General features: G+C 36.3%; 1 protein-coding gene across 5 annotated transcripts in view; it reads left to right on the top strand.

Annotated features, from left to right (window-relative positions):
- The window catches only part of PRKD1 (protein kinase D1), a 114,655-nt gene extending 103,562 nt beyond the window's left edge, over positions 1-11,093 (top strand). For 3 of the 5 annotated variants that reach the window (NM_001397204.1, NM_001397203.1, NM_001397205.1), the window contains 8 exons: positions 610-662; positions 1,199-1,271; positions 2,279-2,385; positions 2,863-3,024; positions 4,395-4,493; positions 4,991-5,258; positions 8,827-8,912; positions 10,106-11,093. In NM_001397204.1, the coding sequence (NP_001384133.1) occupies positions 610-662; positions 1,199-1,271; positions 2,279-2,385; positions 2,863-3,024; positions 4,395-4,493; positions 4,991-5,258; positions 8,827-8,912; positions 10,106-10,324 (1,067 nt within the window). In that variant the 3' untranslated portion in view covers positions 10,325-11,093. Of the gene's footprint in view, positions 1-609; positions 663-1,198; positions 1,272-2,278; positions 2,386-2,862; positions 3,025-4,394; positions 4,494-4,990; positions 7,290-8,826; positions 8,913-10,105 lie in introns of those variants that run through there. The other 2 variants (XM_015287359.4, NM_001031201.2) reach the window with 2 other exon arrangements.
- Positions 11,094-16,742: the final 5,649 nt, after the last annotated feature.

Here is a 16,742-nt window from a genome sequence, read left to right as displayed (position 1 = left end):
ATGGTACCATCCTAAGCTTTGAATTATTAGAAGTTGCTTCTCATAATTGTCATATTAAAGCATAAGTGCAAGTTTTTATTTATGTTGTGTATTAATAACGCTTCTTTTGCCAGTTGAAATATCTGTTACTTTTAGCAGTACACATACCAATATGAAAAAATATTAACCCTAGTCTGAATAGCATCATAGAATGACTTGGGTTTGAGGGGACCTTAAAGATTATCTAGTTCAATACACTGAAGTATACTAAATGGAAACAGTTTTCCCTGGTTGCTGTTATGTTACTTGCATAAGATAAAAGGCCCTGAAATAAAATGGAATAAAGCAGTAAGAAGCTTACAAATGGGAACTATAAGATTCCACTATAAAATTTGGTAATGAAGTGCATAATTCTGTTCTTTCCCATATACTACAGAAGTCTATTGTTGAAGCCACATATTTGTGAGGTGGTGTAATTTGACTTTGTCTGGTAGATGAACAAGCTGACCTAATTGGTCCAATTTCTACAGTTATCAGAAAATAATGATGTCATGTAAATGTCATTTGTTATTATTACATGTTTGAACTGAAAGCATAGAAGTCTAAAGTATATTTTACTTTCTTCCCCAGGGGATATATCCATCAGTATTTCTGTGTCAAACTGCCAAGTTCAAGAAAATGTGGTGAGTGTTCTCTGAATGTTTCTGCTAGATATGATATGATTAAGCATGTGAAGTCATTGATCTGTTTTGCAAAGAGGAATGTTAGAGAAGAGTTCCAATCAGCCATTTTTCCTACTTACACTGTAGAAATTAACAAACAAATAGCATTATTAACTTCTGAAAAAAGTCAATTTCATGGCACCTTTTCCCTGAGACACGACACATAGGTGTTATGTAGCTTAAAACAGAATTCAACAACTATCCTTTCAGGTTGTTAATTACCTAAAGAAAAGCAAGCAGAAGTCATCAATACGTGGCATTTCTGTTGAACTTAGTAAGGCTATCATAAGCCTTTTCTTGTCATCACTGAGACGTCTGATATTTTTTGTTGTACTAAAATGAGACTGCAATTGTGGTTATTGATTCTTTTAAGAAAACTCGCATCAGTGTTCTGGTAGATGTGTTTTGAAATGTACTGTAGAGTAGGCATGCTGATCAAATACAAATTTTGTTTCCATATTTCAGAGATTAATGTTTGTTGTGTTTATATAAAACAGGATATCAGCACTGTATACCAGATCTTCCCAGATGAGGTGTTGGGATCAGGACAGTTTGGAATTGTTTATGGAGGTAAGTTTCTGGTGAGTTGTACAGTTATGCTTAAGGCTGAAAAAGTTCAGGAAACTTGAAAGTATTTGGACTGTGAAATACTTTATTACAGAAATTAGCTACCCAGTGTTTAACATAAGTAATATTCATTAAAGATGGACCCTACTTACTGTTAACAAGGTCTTTTTTTACTATGGAGTTTTCTGCCGATAACAGGTCAGTATACTAAATAACTAGTAATGTCATAATGTAATGTATTAATGTAGCTGTAGTATTGCAGACCCCAAAGTACAGAACTGTCTCTCTTTGAGAGAATGGATGTATATTTCTTAGATAATGAAAGAAGGGGGAAAAAATTATCACTTCTTCTTGCTATTTTTTTGGCACGACTCTATGATTTTTTTTTTCTTTGTTCTTAATAGTTTGTTTGGATTATTTCTTTCTTTCATGTTCTGTTTCTCCTCCATTTTGTTCCTCATTTTTTCAGCAGTTTTGAGGAGGGTGCTTAGGTATAGTTGTTTGAGACAACTGAGTGATAACTAACTGTACATTCTCACTGAAAAAATCTCTGTGGGTCTCTGATAAAACTGGGACAGGAACTTAGATTCTTGAAGGCAATCACCTATTTCATTATTTGCTACTCTGGAACTACCACTGAAGCCTGCCAGTTGCAAAGAACTCTGTTTTAAGTATATGAAAAGGAAAAAGTACATGAGAAAGTTAATTTTACATCTATATTGCTAAAAGGCAAAACTAAATTTCTTATATTCTTGTATTCCTTACATGTTTCAACAGCTTTGTCAGGTGAGAAAAAGTTCGCTTGTAAAAGGGAAGTGAAAAAGGAAATGGAAGAAATCTTCTAATGATTTATTTAACCTGCAGCAGACTTGCTCTGGGAATTACTTTGTTGTGCATGGTTGTACATAATTGCCACTTACTTGTGATCATTTCTACAATCGAATAGAAGTGGACCGCTTTTCAGAATTAATCATGTTAATTGATGAAGGCCTTCTGTTTTATTAATGCAGGAAAACATCGCAAAACAGGAAGAGATGTTGCCATTAAAATAATAGACAAACTAAGGTTTCCAACTAAACAGGAAAGTCAACTTCGTAATGAGGTTGCAATTTTACAGGTATTTTACTATTATTTTTCATTCCTATAAATCATAGAATCTTTTGAGATGGAAGAAACTCTTAAAGGTCACCTAGTCCAACTCCCCTGAAATGGAAAAGGAATAAATACCAGATAATGTAATTATTCCAGTTGATAATGTTTTTTGCTGAAAATTCTAGTATTTTTGCAGCCTAATCAGCATGAATAAGTCAAGACTAATAGTACTGTGAATGTTATGTTAGGATCTATAATCTCTGCAATCTAAAGCACCAGGCACAATAATGTATGTTTAACTAATTTTAAGTTAATGCATTCTCTTATACCATCCCTAGAAATGTCATGCCTGTTGCCTACAGATGAAGTATTGAATTTAAATTAAGAAAAACTGAAATATTTTTTGTTTTAGGGGAGCCTGGAGGTTATTTATGTAATCATAAAGCCTACTAATCATATAGGGACATCTGTGTTGTTCAAATGTTGCATTTACTTTTACTAGAATCTTCATCATCCTGGGGTTGTAAATTTGGAGTGCATGTTTGAGACACCAGAAAGGGTGTTTGTTGTTATGGAAAAACTCCACGGAGACATGCTAGAGATGATCTTATCAAGTGAAAAGGGCAGATTGCCAGAGAGAATAACGAAGTTTTTAATTACTCAGGTAAGTAATTGATCATAGACCTATAAAGATATTTACAGTTGTTATCACTGTTCCTTATGTTTTGATTTTGACATAATTTTTCTCCTTCATTCATAAAAGCCTGGATAATAATCACAGAATGATAATAATATTATTAGAATGATTCTAATATAATATCAGGAAGGGTACATACATCTTTGTGTACATTATCTGATATCTAGTAAACCATTAAGAGGACCTGGCCATAGGTACATGTGCAATTGCCTGGCTGCTGGATGGGAGAGCCATCAAGTTACAGGTTCTCTTATGCTTGACGGATTAAGCTCAAGACAGGACTTGAAAACACAAATAGCAAACCATTGAAGAACTGCAGAAAGAAATTTGAGCCTTTTGAATTTCCCCATACCTAACCATTGTAGTTTATGCTATGAGCTTCTGTGCCTCTTTTGTGCATTGAGACTGGATCTCAGCACTACTTCTGATAAAATGAGTCTGTCTTCCTGTATGACATCTGTTAACAATGTGATCTGTTTTTTGGTTGGTTTTTTGTTGTTGTTGTTCTTGTTGTCATGTTATCATATTGTTTCCTTGGCTGCCCACAATATGTTTAAATTTAGATATACAACTGAGTAATGAGCCACCTCAGAGTCACAGCAGCCTGTTTTTCTGTTAAGGCAAGAAAAAGAAAGGAGCAGGAACAGTTGTGTTACAGTGGAAGTTTATTATTAGAAATTGAACATAACAGGTTCTCTAGCTTTCAGACTTTCATAGGTAAAACCGCCACCAGCTTTAGAACTTGTTTTCTTGCCATAATGGGTTCATTCAGCCTCTACCCATTGCCTGTTCTAATAGAGTGGGAAATTCTGGCAACCTCTGACCAGACAGAAGGAATGAAGTTAAAACCCCAGAGATAGGATGGATGTCTGTTACACTTCCTTGGCATTTTGTTGCACATAATAGCATAAAAATGCATGCAAGGCTCTTTGTTTTATCACCTCAAGAAAATTCTTAAATTGGATCACAAAATTTTTCTGTGAAAATTTTTGAGTGAATAATTTATATCTGGAGGGCCTTTTTGCAGGTGTTTCTGTGTTAAAAGTTTCAACAACAACAACAAAACAAATGAAGAAAAGTACTCACAATGCAGTTTCCCAAAGTTATTTAGAACGTCAGGTCTTTGAAGAGGGAACAATCATATTTCAAACAGTGAAACATAGCTGACCTTTTTTTTCTTGCCCTGTGGACACTGTTGAGAAAGTTACATTCTTGTTGGGTTGTTTCTCTCTACAGCAGTTCTAGATCCTCTAGTCACTGTTGCGATCAAAATAATATAAACCCCCCAAATATACAACGTTTAAAACTGAATTTCATTCTGATTTGTTTCTTCACAGATCCTTGTTGCTTTAAGACATCTTCATTTCAAAAATATAGTTCATTGTGACCTCAAACCAGAAAATGTATTATTGGCATCGGCAGATCCTTTCCCACAGGCAAGTAGAAAATTCCCTTTAAAATAAATAATTTTAATTAATAAGTGCTAACACTGATTATTTTATAAACAAACAAAAGCATCTGTCTGTATTGATTCCAGGAACTACACGAAATTATTAGATTTGAATGTCCAAAAAAGTGATGATTCAAGAACTAACTTTTGTCAACTTGATTCATTCAGGAAAAGGTCCTCTATAAAGCAGCTCTTCTGTTTGGAAGGAATCTAAGCTGTTAGACCCTTCCAAAACTTCATTCTCTTCATTCTAAGCTGTTGTGTGTTTTTGCTTTCACTCTACTACAGTTTATTTATGACATGAAGGAATGCAATGAATTGGTAATCTAGTCTAACACCTTGGTGGACTTAGAGAAGGTTAAAAGAAATAAAGTTTCCTGAAGGAACAGTAGAGATGCATTGTACAACTAAACCACGATAAAAGTATGTCAACTGTATTTTATAATAAAAATTTTGTTTACTATAGCAATTCTCTTTAAACAGGTAAAACTCTGTGATTTTGGCTTTGCTCGAATCATTGGGGAGAAATCCTTCAGGCGTTCAGTTGTAGGAACACCAGCCTACCTTGCTCCAGAAGTGCTGAGGAATAAAGGCTACAACAGATCTCTGGATATGTGGTCTGTGGGTGTTATAATTTATGTAAGCCTCAGCGGTACCTTTCCATTCAATGAAGATGAAGACATACATGACCAAATCCAGAATGCTGCTTTCATGTATCCACCCAACCCTTGGAAAGAAATCTCTCATGAAGGTAATATCCAATATTGTGGTTGTATGTATATGAATGCCAAAAAAGTGTGTTCTGCTTTCATGTATTTTTTCCCCTGTACAAATCAGTAAAAAGGAAAGAAAAAAAAAAAAAGGGAAATTTCAAGGTGCTATGATATTTCATAATGAAATGTCTCTGTTTTGTCATATTAGATGCTTTAGACATTTCCTGCATGTGACAGTTTTATCTCAGCAGTAGAAGAAGTTTTATAATATCTGTCGAAAATATTAAGGAAAAAAAAAAACCATAAATCTGCACAATTGCACACTGATGTCCTCATGAACCTCCACACACCCCTGATATGTAAGCTGACAGAATCTGTTGGCAGCAATGCTTTTTCTGGCGCTAGAGATAAGCAAATAGCAGTCAACACAGAAGAAGCTGCAAGAAATTGTCTCCACAAGTTCTGCTGTGGTAGACACGAGATCAATTTCTACATTCAAAGGTGAAGATTGAGTAGAGCACCTACAGAAAACTCACCTACCAGACTGTTATCTATCCTTCTACACAGTCACAGCCTTCGTTAAGAGTAAACGGATATCAGGCTGCAAGCATGTAGGAGAAAGAGCACACTTTAATAAATCATAATGTTAAAATCTGCTTATACATTGTCATTTCATTATATACTTGAAATTGCTAATTGATGGGCTGTTCTGTTGTGGTAAACACAAGTCTAAATCTGAACAGATCCGTGATTCTTAAAACAGAGAACTGGAATCTAGATCTCTATCCAAGTATTACTCCTGGAGCTAAAATTTGAGGTTAAACATTATCTCCAATCTAATAACCATAAATAAAAATTTATCAACATATCTCTATCAAACTTTATTTATCTAGGAGAAATTTAACACACGAAAAACGTGTTGGGGAATGGAAATCTCTTGTTCTTTCAGAAAGGTATCCTTAAAGAACTGCCAGCTCTGTTCTGTTTCTATGTCCAAAAGGGCAGTTTCCCAAGGGATCTCATCCAATAATGCCTTAGGCAGACAGAATTTTGCTCTCCTGAAGTTCAGGGTCCTGAATCTGCTCTTTTACAAGCCCATATTATATATTATATATATATCATATATTGAGATCAAAAACGCAATCCGAGCATGGTTGCTACAGCCCAAATTGCCTGAAATTTTAACCTCTTTAATGAGATCCTCTGCATTGGTGAACACTAGGTCCAGTAGCACTTCACTGCTGGTTGGTCTGTCCAATACATATCTGGTCCAGGAAGTTATCCTCAGCAGATTCCAGGAGTGTCCTCAATTGCTTGCAGCCCACCCTGTTACTTTCCCAGCAGACATCCAGGTGGTGGAAATCCTCCATCTGGATGAGAGCCTGTGAACATCATGCTCCCTATAGCTGAAGCAGGAAGGCCTCGTCAACAGAGTCCCCTTGGTCAGTTGGCCTGTAGTAGATCCTGGTCACCAGAAGTAGACCCCACCACCGGGGTAAAAGTAATGTAAATATTTGTTCTCCTTTACTTGGTGCTTTCTTCTCATACATCGAAAAGGATTCAGGCACTCTTAACAATTGACTGTAAATCTTACATTACCAGTAGATTCTAATGATGGTAACTTCATCCAGAGACAACAGTACATGCCTTAGTAATAGCAGGCATAAACATAAAATTCAGCAAACTTGCAAGAGTTAGGCTACCATCTAAGAGAATTAAAATTTGCTTCAATTTTTGCATGCTAACATACTTCAGAATTTTAACAGGCTAGGATTATGGATGAACAGAATTTCTGTCCTCTTCCCCTATTGAAAATTAGCCTATAAAATTTAAGAGTTTTCAATTTTTATATCCCTGACAAATATTTTTTCTCAGTTGATTATCCATTCAAAACTGTACCATGAGCATCATTTCCCAAGTGGAGCACTCATCCATGAAATGTCTTCACTAATTTCCATCCCCAAAATGCAATAGCATTTTCCTACATTTTCCAATGGCATCTCATCTTTGGATGACTACTTGCTGAAAACTGAGTATGTATTTGTATGTCAAAATAGAATTGGAAGAAATAACTGTATAGAGGTAATTTTTGTGGTAATCTTTGTCTATCCTGCTATTTCTGTTCTCTCTGTCTTCAGGTGTTGTCAAGCCATTTTATGCTTCTGAATTCATTCATCTGCTACATGACAATTTTGGCTTCATTCAGATCTCTGTCTGGATTTTTGCTAGATATTAGTACATAAGAATGTGCATGCAGGATTCTCTCTTATAGCTGAGTAATTTCACATCTGTGAAATTTAAACAGTATTTCAATCTGTTTGTGGTTGACCAAAAAAAAAAAAAAAAAAAAAAAATAGGAATACAAAGATTTACAAAAATTCCAGAGAATGAAACATGCCATGAGTAATCTAAAACCTTACAAAACCTTACATAGTTTTAGTTTTGAGGCTTATGAAGTTCAAAAGAATGGTCAACACAGAGAAGACACATTGGGTAAAATATATGTACAAGCAGAGGAACAAATGTTTTCAAAGAATTCTGCCCTTATATTCAACAGTATCGAAATACTGTTTAAATCTTTCGAGATAATACAAATTTGGTGGACTGAAAGGTCAAAGTTGGAAACAACCACTAACACTGGTGAAAACAGGCTGCATGCTTGACAGATGTGAAATTACTCAGCTGTAAGTAAGAGAGGATCCTGCATGTGCATTTTTATATGCTAATGTCTGGCAAAAGACCAGACAGAGGCCTGAATTAAGCCAAAATTGTCATGTGGCAGATCAATGGAAAATCCTGAACTATGTTTTTCCTAGAGAAGATGGTCCAAATTTTATTTTCTCTTCTGTGGACAAATAGATTTTTAGCTACCATCTCTCTGTTAGTGCACTAAGGGAGAGTTAGTATGCTGTTCTCTAAGTCTTTTTTTTCTTCCTTTTCAAAATGTCTGAGGAGTGGGTGTGGAACTGGAAAGCCAGTGAATGCCCATAAGGACCATATGGAGGCACTCTGAAAACTTGTTTGTTTTCCAGAGCAACAGGGTTAATCTGTCTTTTCCCTCTTGGGTGAGAGAGAAATTCTCAAGTACCAAACTGTGAGGAATAGTAGTATTTTGAAATTGCTGACTCCCAAACCCTGGTTCTTCCATTCTGTGCCTTGAAGGTGCTGCTCTCAGTCGTCCAACAATGTCACTTCAACAGCGATACTGAGTCTCAAAGAAATGTGCATGTATGTCTGCTGTAAACTGCTGTAGTACCTGAATTATCATGTTCTCCTCGCTAACACGAGTTTTTTTCACTTCAGGAGGTGCTGGGTGAGAATTGTCTTCAGTCTTTGCTACCTGCCTGCAAAGAGGTAGATAATATAGTAGCTAGCAGGCAGCTGTTTAGTAAAACAAATGTAATTCTATTAGGAAGGTTTGCATGGTTATCTTCAGAAACATCAACAGTGAATGCAGTTTGTAAAAAGCTGGAGAGAGGAGGGATAACTGCCCTTGTTTTACAACTACCACGTTTGTCTGGCTCTGTTTGTATGCCTTAGTTGAAACAAATACATTTCAATTCATTTGCTCCAATTTTTTTTTATTATTATTATTTTTTTTTCCAGCTATTGATCTGATAAATAATTTGTTGCAAGTGAAAATGAGAAAGCGCTACAGTGTGGACAAAACGTTAAGCCACCCCTGGTTACAGGTATTGCTACAAACTCCATGTTTCTTCCTATGTATTTAGGCTTCCAGTATATAAAACATTTTTATCCTTAAATACAATAGAATCTAAACAAATCTACAAACTTGAAGGTGCTTTCTGATCCCGAGAATGACATACTTCTTTACCAATAGATTCTAATTAATTTTTGAAGTACAAGATTCCAATACTAATCTCTCTCATGTTTTCAAAATACACTGCAAGAGTAATTTATCTTGTTTGTCCACTAAGAGCATTTATATCTATATATATATGTTTGTGTGTGTGTGTGTGTGTATATACGTATATATATATATATATAAATATATATATATAATGGTGGAAATAAGCCTATATAGTCTTTTAACTTGCATTATCTAATTGCCTAGATACTACCCTGATTCACTTAGCACCCACTTCTCCAGACTAAACAATCCCATTTCCCTGAGCCATTCCTCACAAGACTTGTTCTCCACATCCATCACCAGCTTCACTGCCTTTCTCTGGACACACTCCAGGGCCTCAGTGTCTTTCTTGTAGTGAAGAGCCTGAATCTGAACACAGTACTTGAGGTGTGGCCTCGCCAGGGCTGAGTAGAGGGAGATGATCACCTCCCTGGTCCTGCTGGCTACACTAATTCTGATACAAACCAAGATGCCATTGGCCTTCTTGGCCACCGGGGCCCACTGCTGGCTCACTGATGTTGATCAGTACCCTTAGATCCTTTTATTCCACACAGCTTTCCAATCACTCTGCCCCAAGCCTGTAGGGTTGCCTGGGGTTGCTGTGACCAAAATACAGGACCTGACACTTAATCTTGTTGAATTTTATCCCATTGGCCTCTGCCCAATGTCCAGATCCCACTGTAGGGCCTTCCTTCCCTCAGACAGGGTGACAAGGAATTGTTTTATCACCATGCCTTGCATCTCAGAAATTTGTAGGCTATTTATACATTCAGCAAAACAACCTGTAATACATCCATACTAATAGCAGAGTTTAATAAAATCAATGATTCAAACATACCTGAATATACATATTTCTATAGGTAGATTTCATATTTATTAATTGTATAATTTCTCTGTTCTGGGGCAATAGGGATGCAGATTGACAAGTTAATAGCACTTTGCAAATTATTGGTAGTAGAAAGGAATGTCATTTATTTTAGAAACGTTAAAACAAATCCTACTACTTTATTTCAGGACTATCAAACCTGGTTAGATTTAAGGGAGCTTGAATGTAAAATGGGGGAGCGTTATATCACCCATGAAAGTGATGACTCTCGATGGGAACAGTATTCAGGAGAACACGGACTGCAGTATCCAGCACACCTTATCAGTCCAAGCGCTAACCACAATGAAAACACCACGCTACAAGAAACAGAAATGAAAGCCCTCAGTGAGCGTGTCAGCATCCTTTAAGTTGCATCCCTATAATCTGTCAAAACACTGTGGAATTAATAAATACATACGGTCAGGTTTAACGTTTGCCTTGCAGAACTGCCATTATTTTCTGTCAGATGGGAACAAAGCTGTTATGCTGTTACACTGTTGATGAATCTGAGTTGCCAAGACAAATCAACAGAAACATTTTTGTGTGACCAACTGTGTTGTATTTACAAAAGTTCCCCAGAAACACTAAACTTGTTATTGTGAATGATTCATGTTGTATTTAATGTATTAAAACCTGTCTCCACGGTGCCTTTTCAAACTAGTGTTTTTCTTACTTGAGCCTCATTTGGTAAGAAAACTTTCCCATGAAGATCTGTGTTTTTTTGTTTGTTGTTGTTTTTTGCATCATTAGTTTTGTAATTGTAAGCAAACTCTTGAAGAGTAGGTTATTACTGCTGTTCTGTGAACAACTACTACTATTTGGACAAAGGCTTTATTTAGTGTAGGGGAAAAAATAGAAAAGAAAAAAAAAAACACCAGAATGCATAGCACTGTACAGTTCCAAATCAGATAACCTGTGTGTATGTGTTTGTGTATATAAATAGACACACACACAAGGTAAAACCTGCTATTAAGCCTAAATGCCTTAGTTATGTTAACTGCAGCATATGCCGGTTGTATTTTGCATTTTCTCAAAATATTCTTCTCTAATAGGAATATTCCGTAATATGTACATTCAGAACCTAAATAACATGTTGTCTTTGTGTATGTTTTCAATAAAAATCTTGTTAAAATAGTTCACTTGAGTAAGATTTCTGTTTAAAATATCCTCGGAATGATATCAAAAGTAGCTGGGTAAGTTAGCTTATCATTAAGAAGCCCATGTGGAGGTAGGTAGAAAAACACAGCTAGCTAGCCTGTGGACCTATAAAACACATTTTTAAGAATTGGCTTGGACAAACTCTTAACATGAGTTTGTGTAGTTTTGAAGCATACTGGGGGCAGTTGAGGACATGGATTTTGCACAAGTGAAATTAAGATGAATTTAGTTTTTAGGGAAATGTGCTGTTTCTGCTGAGTTCTGTTCAACATTGAGCTCTTTTGAATTGACAAGTTAATATGGATCTCTCCTATCCTCCTTCCCCTGAAAAGTTTAAAGATAATCCTGTTAGTTGATAACAATTACTTTGTCTTTCAGCTCTAACCCATTTAGCTTTAACTGTGAAAGTTGTTTGGGCTGTAATTGGAAGCATACACTAGAGTAACTTAGTGACAAGATGGAGATTATTCTGTGCAACAGACTTTCTCCAAAGAAAAAATAAATAAATAAATAAACCACCACAAAACAAACAAACAAACAAACAAAAATCCCAAAATAACAGTTGAAGAGAGATTTAGAAGAAGAGAAAAGACAAATGGAATGTGAGGGAGAAGTATACGAAGAGCTAATGACTACATTCGGCAAACCTCTACTAATCAAATACTGATTCTATGTCAGTCCTAAGATTTTCATCAGCGAAATCCTTTCTTTCCTCCCATAAAACTTTGTCCAGAAGTTAATACCAGTTAATAAGCCAGCAGAATTTCTTAAGTATTTTGGGCCTCTGCTGGACTGATAATGTGTTTTGTAAAAGCTCACAATTATTTTGGAGGATACTCATCTGTCTGGCCAATGCCATTTCTGCTCTTACCCGTGACATAAAACAGCATGACAGTAAAGGACACCCAGCAACATATGAGTGGCTACTTTTTGTTTGTTTTTTTTCAGTCCATTTTGAGGGTAATTATGTGTACTGACAAAACGTATAGCTGATTCATGTCAATAAATGACAAGAAATTTTAAAAAGTCATTATGCAGGAATTGACCACTTGTTTCCTAGCCAGAATCAGCATAACTTCTGTAAAGACCCTGATTTTGAAAGACATCATTGTGTTGTGATGTGTTGTGAACATCATTGGTCATTGTGGGGTTTGTTTGTTTGCTTTTCATTCAGACTTAGCAGTAAGTCAACTGTAAAATAAATATAAAAATCAGGCTGATTATTCTATACTCAGTAAAAGCTCCAAATGTTTATATTTAAAAGCAAGTCCACCTAAAGGTGCAGTGGTGAATTCATGATTTTGTGATTGATCTCACAAAAGTGATTTAATTTTGTTGTCTCATCTTTCTGTGATCAACAGTATCGGAGCAGTAGATCTCTGCTTTCATATTGATAAATCAAGTAAGTCAACATTTTATTTGTGGCTTATTTTTATTTATAGTTAGTGTACTAAGCTTTGAGCAAAGGTAATAGTGAACAAGATAGCTAAAATTCTCAAAAATACCAAACAGCATTGATGCTAGTCAGGAGATTAAAACAGAAAGTATACTTTACAGCTTTCAATGGCATCTCTAAAAAGTTAAGTGACCAAACTAGAACCAATACCACTTTTCATTAAGGAAGGACATTTAATACTTAGACTAAACTCTATCTTCTGCTGACTGACAATAACAATGCCCGTGATGGACAAGAGTTTGCTAAACACAAGCCTAAACTGATAAAAGTATGCTTAATCTCATGGAGCATTTATGATAAATTGTATGCAGTACAGCGGAGCGACATTAAAAATAAATTACTATTCTGAGACACATTCTGGCTAACTCATAAGCATGATTTGAAAGGAACTCCTGTATTATTAGAGGCATATCGTATTTTTTCCCCTATGCCTCTTGCTTCATCTCTGTAAGAGATTGTACAAATATTCATTGCTTTTCAGAAAAGAACCTACCATTAGCCAACATAATAAATTAAAATGTTCCTTGCTGCTGTTCAAAAATGTTACACTGTGAAATCTGAACTGTTTGCAGTCCAGCCAGAGAGATGAATTCACTGATTCCTAACTCAAAGCATAAGTGGAAACTTGCTCTTCCAGATATATCAGCATCTAAGTGTACTACAGCAAATCTGGAATTTTGTTGTCCTACATGATTTTCCTCTCCTTTTCTCACTCAGGTAAAAGGACTGGTAGGCTGTTCTGCAGTCATTTTTTCATGGCCTTTAGATTTTCCATTAGGCTGAGAATTCCTACTCAAGCAGAAGTCAATGAAGTTTATTCTGTAGAATGAGCATCAAGCTGAGAGTTGACTAGTAGTATTTCCTTTTCTGCTGTGCCACTGCATTATCAAATGCATATCAAGCATTTACGGTAAATGGCTCTTTTCACTTCAACCATCTTTATTTATTCAGATTGTGTCCTTATCCTGCTTCTTGTCCAAGCAGTTGAACTAGCTCAACAGATGAGGTGAGCAGAAAGCATGAGCTTCAGCAACCACTACAGTTCAACTCAAGCATTTTAAGAATGAACCTTGAGGCACAATATACTCCTGTATGCTGTTTCAGCCCACAAGATAGAAAGATCAGAGGTAACTGAATTGTGGTTCAGTATTACTGAGATAGGACTACCAAGAATACTGACATCCTGGATAAGCTCTGCATAACACAGATAAACAAGAACCCTGTCCCTGGAGCTTGTCAGCATCTCATTTTCCCAGGTAAATGACTTTTTCCAGAATTATACTTTTTCCAGAATTATTACTTTTTCCAGAATTATAGGCTGTAAGTTTATTCAAGCTGCTTATTCTTGGCATCCACATACTGCACTGGCCACCTTCTACCACGTGACTGTACTGTAGCATCTGTCATATTCATTTGTCTATATTGCATGTGCTGTATGCGAAAGGGCTCAGACAAATCAGTTACAAACCAAAGGAACTGTCTTAGTAGATCAGGTTCTTTTAAGTGTCAGAAAATTTGGTACTCCAATTAGATGTTCATCCAGGACTTTCACCTTGATTTTTGCTACGCTTATTCCTAGCAACTGGAGCAAGTGAATTGTGAAACCAGGCATGTAAGGGTCTACTGGAGAAACTGGAATTTGTCTGTTCTCCTTACTGAAACTTTACTTAACTTTGGTGAAGAACAAGCATCACGTATTATAAGAGGTATAAGTTATTTTGCTCACTTGCTACGCACATCTACAGACTTGAACATCAGCTGTTCACAAACACTGTATGGTCCTGCACCCGAGGGTGTCTAGCTGTGCTGTGAGTCTGGAAGGCCTGAGGCCCCATCCTGCAAACATCTACCAGGCAGAATGCCAGCCAGGGGCATTACAAGGAAAGTAGGCATGATGAAAACATGCCTTTGAGGCAAAAACCAAAATCTGCAAGCACGTGAATACTGCCAAAGATTTAAAAAAATTGGCAGATTTTGAAGTATTTCTATTCCAGACAAACTATTTTCCAATATGAATTTATGATATGTTGCCAAATGTGATTTAGTTTCCAATATAACTCCTCAAACAAATAGTGACTTAGCAGTGATGACTTCTTACACTTTCAATGGAGAATGACTTTTCAGAAAGTCCTAACACCTAATACCCTTTGAAAAGCAAGTAGTTCAGTTTGGTTCCACTGTTGACTTAGGCATAAAAAAGCATGAGTTAACTTTGAGCAGTTAGGTCACTAAATTTAATAAGTGGAAAGTATACTGACTTAAGAAAAAGTAAAAATTGACTTAAGAGACTTGGCTCACATTTACCAAGTAAGCAGCTGCATCAGTTCAAGATGTTACTTGTCTAACTCTGCAGCTGTTGGTTATTGGCCAGAAATCATCTGTCAGAGTCCTGAATTTTTCAAAAGTGAGTTGGGAGATTGCAATCCTGAATCTCTGGGGCTTTCTAGGTGTCTCAGACTTCCTGATTTCTTCTGGAATAAGATATAAGGTGAGTTAGTGAGTAACTAAGGGCTGCTAAGCATTCTAGCCCTGGCACTTCTGATTGTACTTTCGTATGCTCTCAGTTCAGCTGATCACTACAGGTGTTATGAATGAGAATCTTAATAAAAACAAGAATTAAATTGAAGCTAAAACACCATGTTTATGTAGAAGTAATGATACATCTATTGGCTTTATGCTGTAATGTCAGAAGGAAATATGTGCAGAAACATGTACAGTCAAGTACATTCATGGCACAGAATGGTGAAGAGCTAGAACAGTTTCTTGTCTTGTAGTCCCAGACAGGTAAACCTATAATAGACCCACTAGTGAAAACATAGTGGCTGCTATCTTTCATAAGGAAATAAGGAGCTCTAAATGAGAAGCATGCTTTATATTCCTGGGATGAACTCAAGTTTACCCTGGTCCTAATGGGAAATTCTGTACATCAAAATTCTATGTAGAAGATGGACCAGTTCAAGGTCAACTGCTTTGAGTCTAGAAATGTGTTTTCTTGTATCCAGTGTGGTATGAAGAAACTTCCGTACCCTAAAACATGAAGATGTGTGTGTATGGATTCCCATTAATGGAAAGTTGGAAGAGTTGCTATTAAATGAGGAAAGCATCATCAGAAGCTTAAAATATTCCTTCTCATTCCAGAACTCAGTAGAACAGCAAGGAAAAATTTCACAGACTGTTTATTTTCAAGGTCATATCATTTCAGGAAATTCAGAGCGGAAGTTGCAGTACTGGGGCGGTTAATCTATGCTTAGAAATTGGAAAGAGCATAAAGCAAAACTGCTAGAAATCTGGGACTCTCCTCTTTTTGCAGCTCCTCTTACATCTTCTAGAAATGTAGCCACCTATCTCTGAGGAGTTAGGTAAATTCCGCTGCTCATAGCAGGGGTAACAGGTTTAAAGGAATACAGTTGCTTGCTTTAATCAGATTCATGTAAAACAGTGATAACCCTAGAAAGCAGCCTCAGATAAAGATTACCTTTACAAACAGTATCCCAACTTATATCTCAGTTTTTTTCTTATGGAACTAATGACACTTGGAACATTCAACATTCATATATATGCAGGAATGTGCAATATTCTCAGTCAGCCCCTCAGTTTGTTTCTATATTTAACTCAATTTGTAGATGGCAAAGTGACAAAGTAAGTAGATGAATGACTTGGGAGCAGTAATCTGGAACTTAAAGCCAGGAAAAGGCAGGTAGTAGCATACTGAATCATGTTTTTTTACCCTCGTAACTCAACTTTAATTCACCTAAATAACACATGTCCTTAGATGAGCTATTTCTGGGAGGTACAGCCTATGCAATAGGTGTGAAGTGGAAATTACAATCCAGATACAAAGGAGTCTTTTTATAAGCCCGGTCTTATTAGGCATTTAAAGAACTTGCAAACACACTGCTGCAAACATAGTCAGCTACCTCAGAGATCACAGTGTCCACATGCAAGACGTTGAGTTGAGGGACAACCCTCCAAGTCTTCCTAACAAGCCCCTAACTCACAGCTCTGTGAGTTTGGGGCCACATTCAGTATTAATCTATTCGTGCATGGCTAAAAATGTCCCATGGCAAAATAAAATAGCATATATTTTCTGCACCTCTGCATTTCCTAACCTTATGCAGAGCGTGGAGCAGATCTCAATGAACACTGATAAAACAGTTTTGCAGCTCAGTGTA

The sequence above is a fragment of the Gallus gallus genome, chromosome 5 (assembly GCF_016699485.2).
Source record: "Gallus gallus isolate bGalGal1 chromosome 5, bGalGal1.mat.broiler.GRCg7b, whole genome shotgun sequence".
Taxonomy (NCBI): domain Eukaryota; kingdom Metazoa; phylum Chordata; class Aves; order Galliformes; family Phasianidae; genus Gallus; species Gallus gallus.
This window is presented reverse-complemented; position numbering and strand designations above follow the sequence as displayed.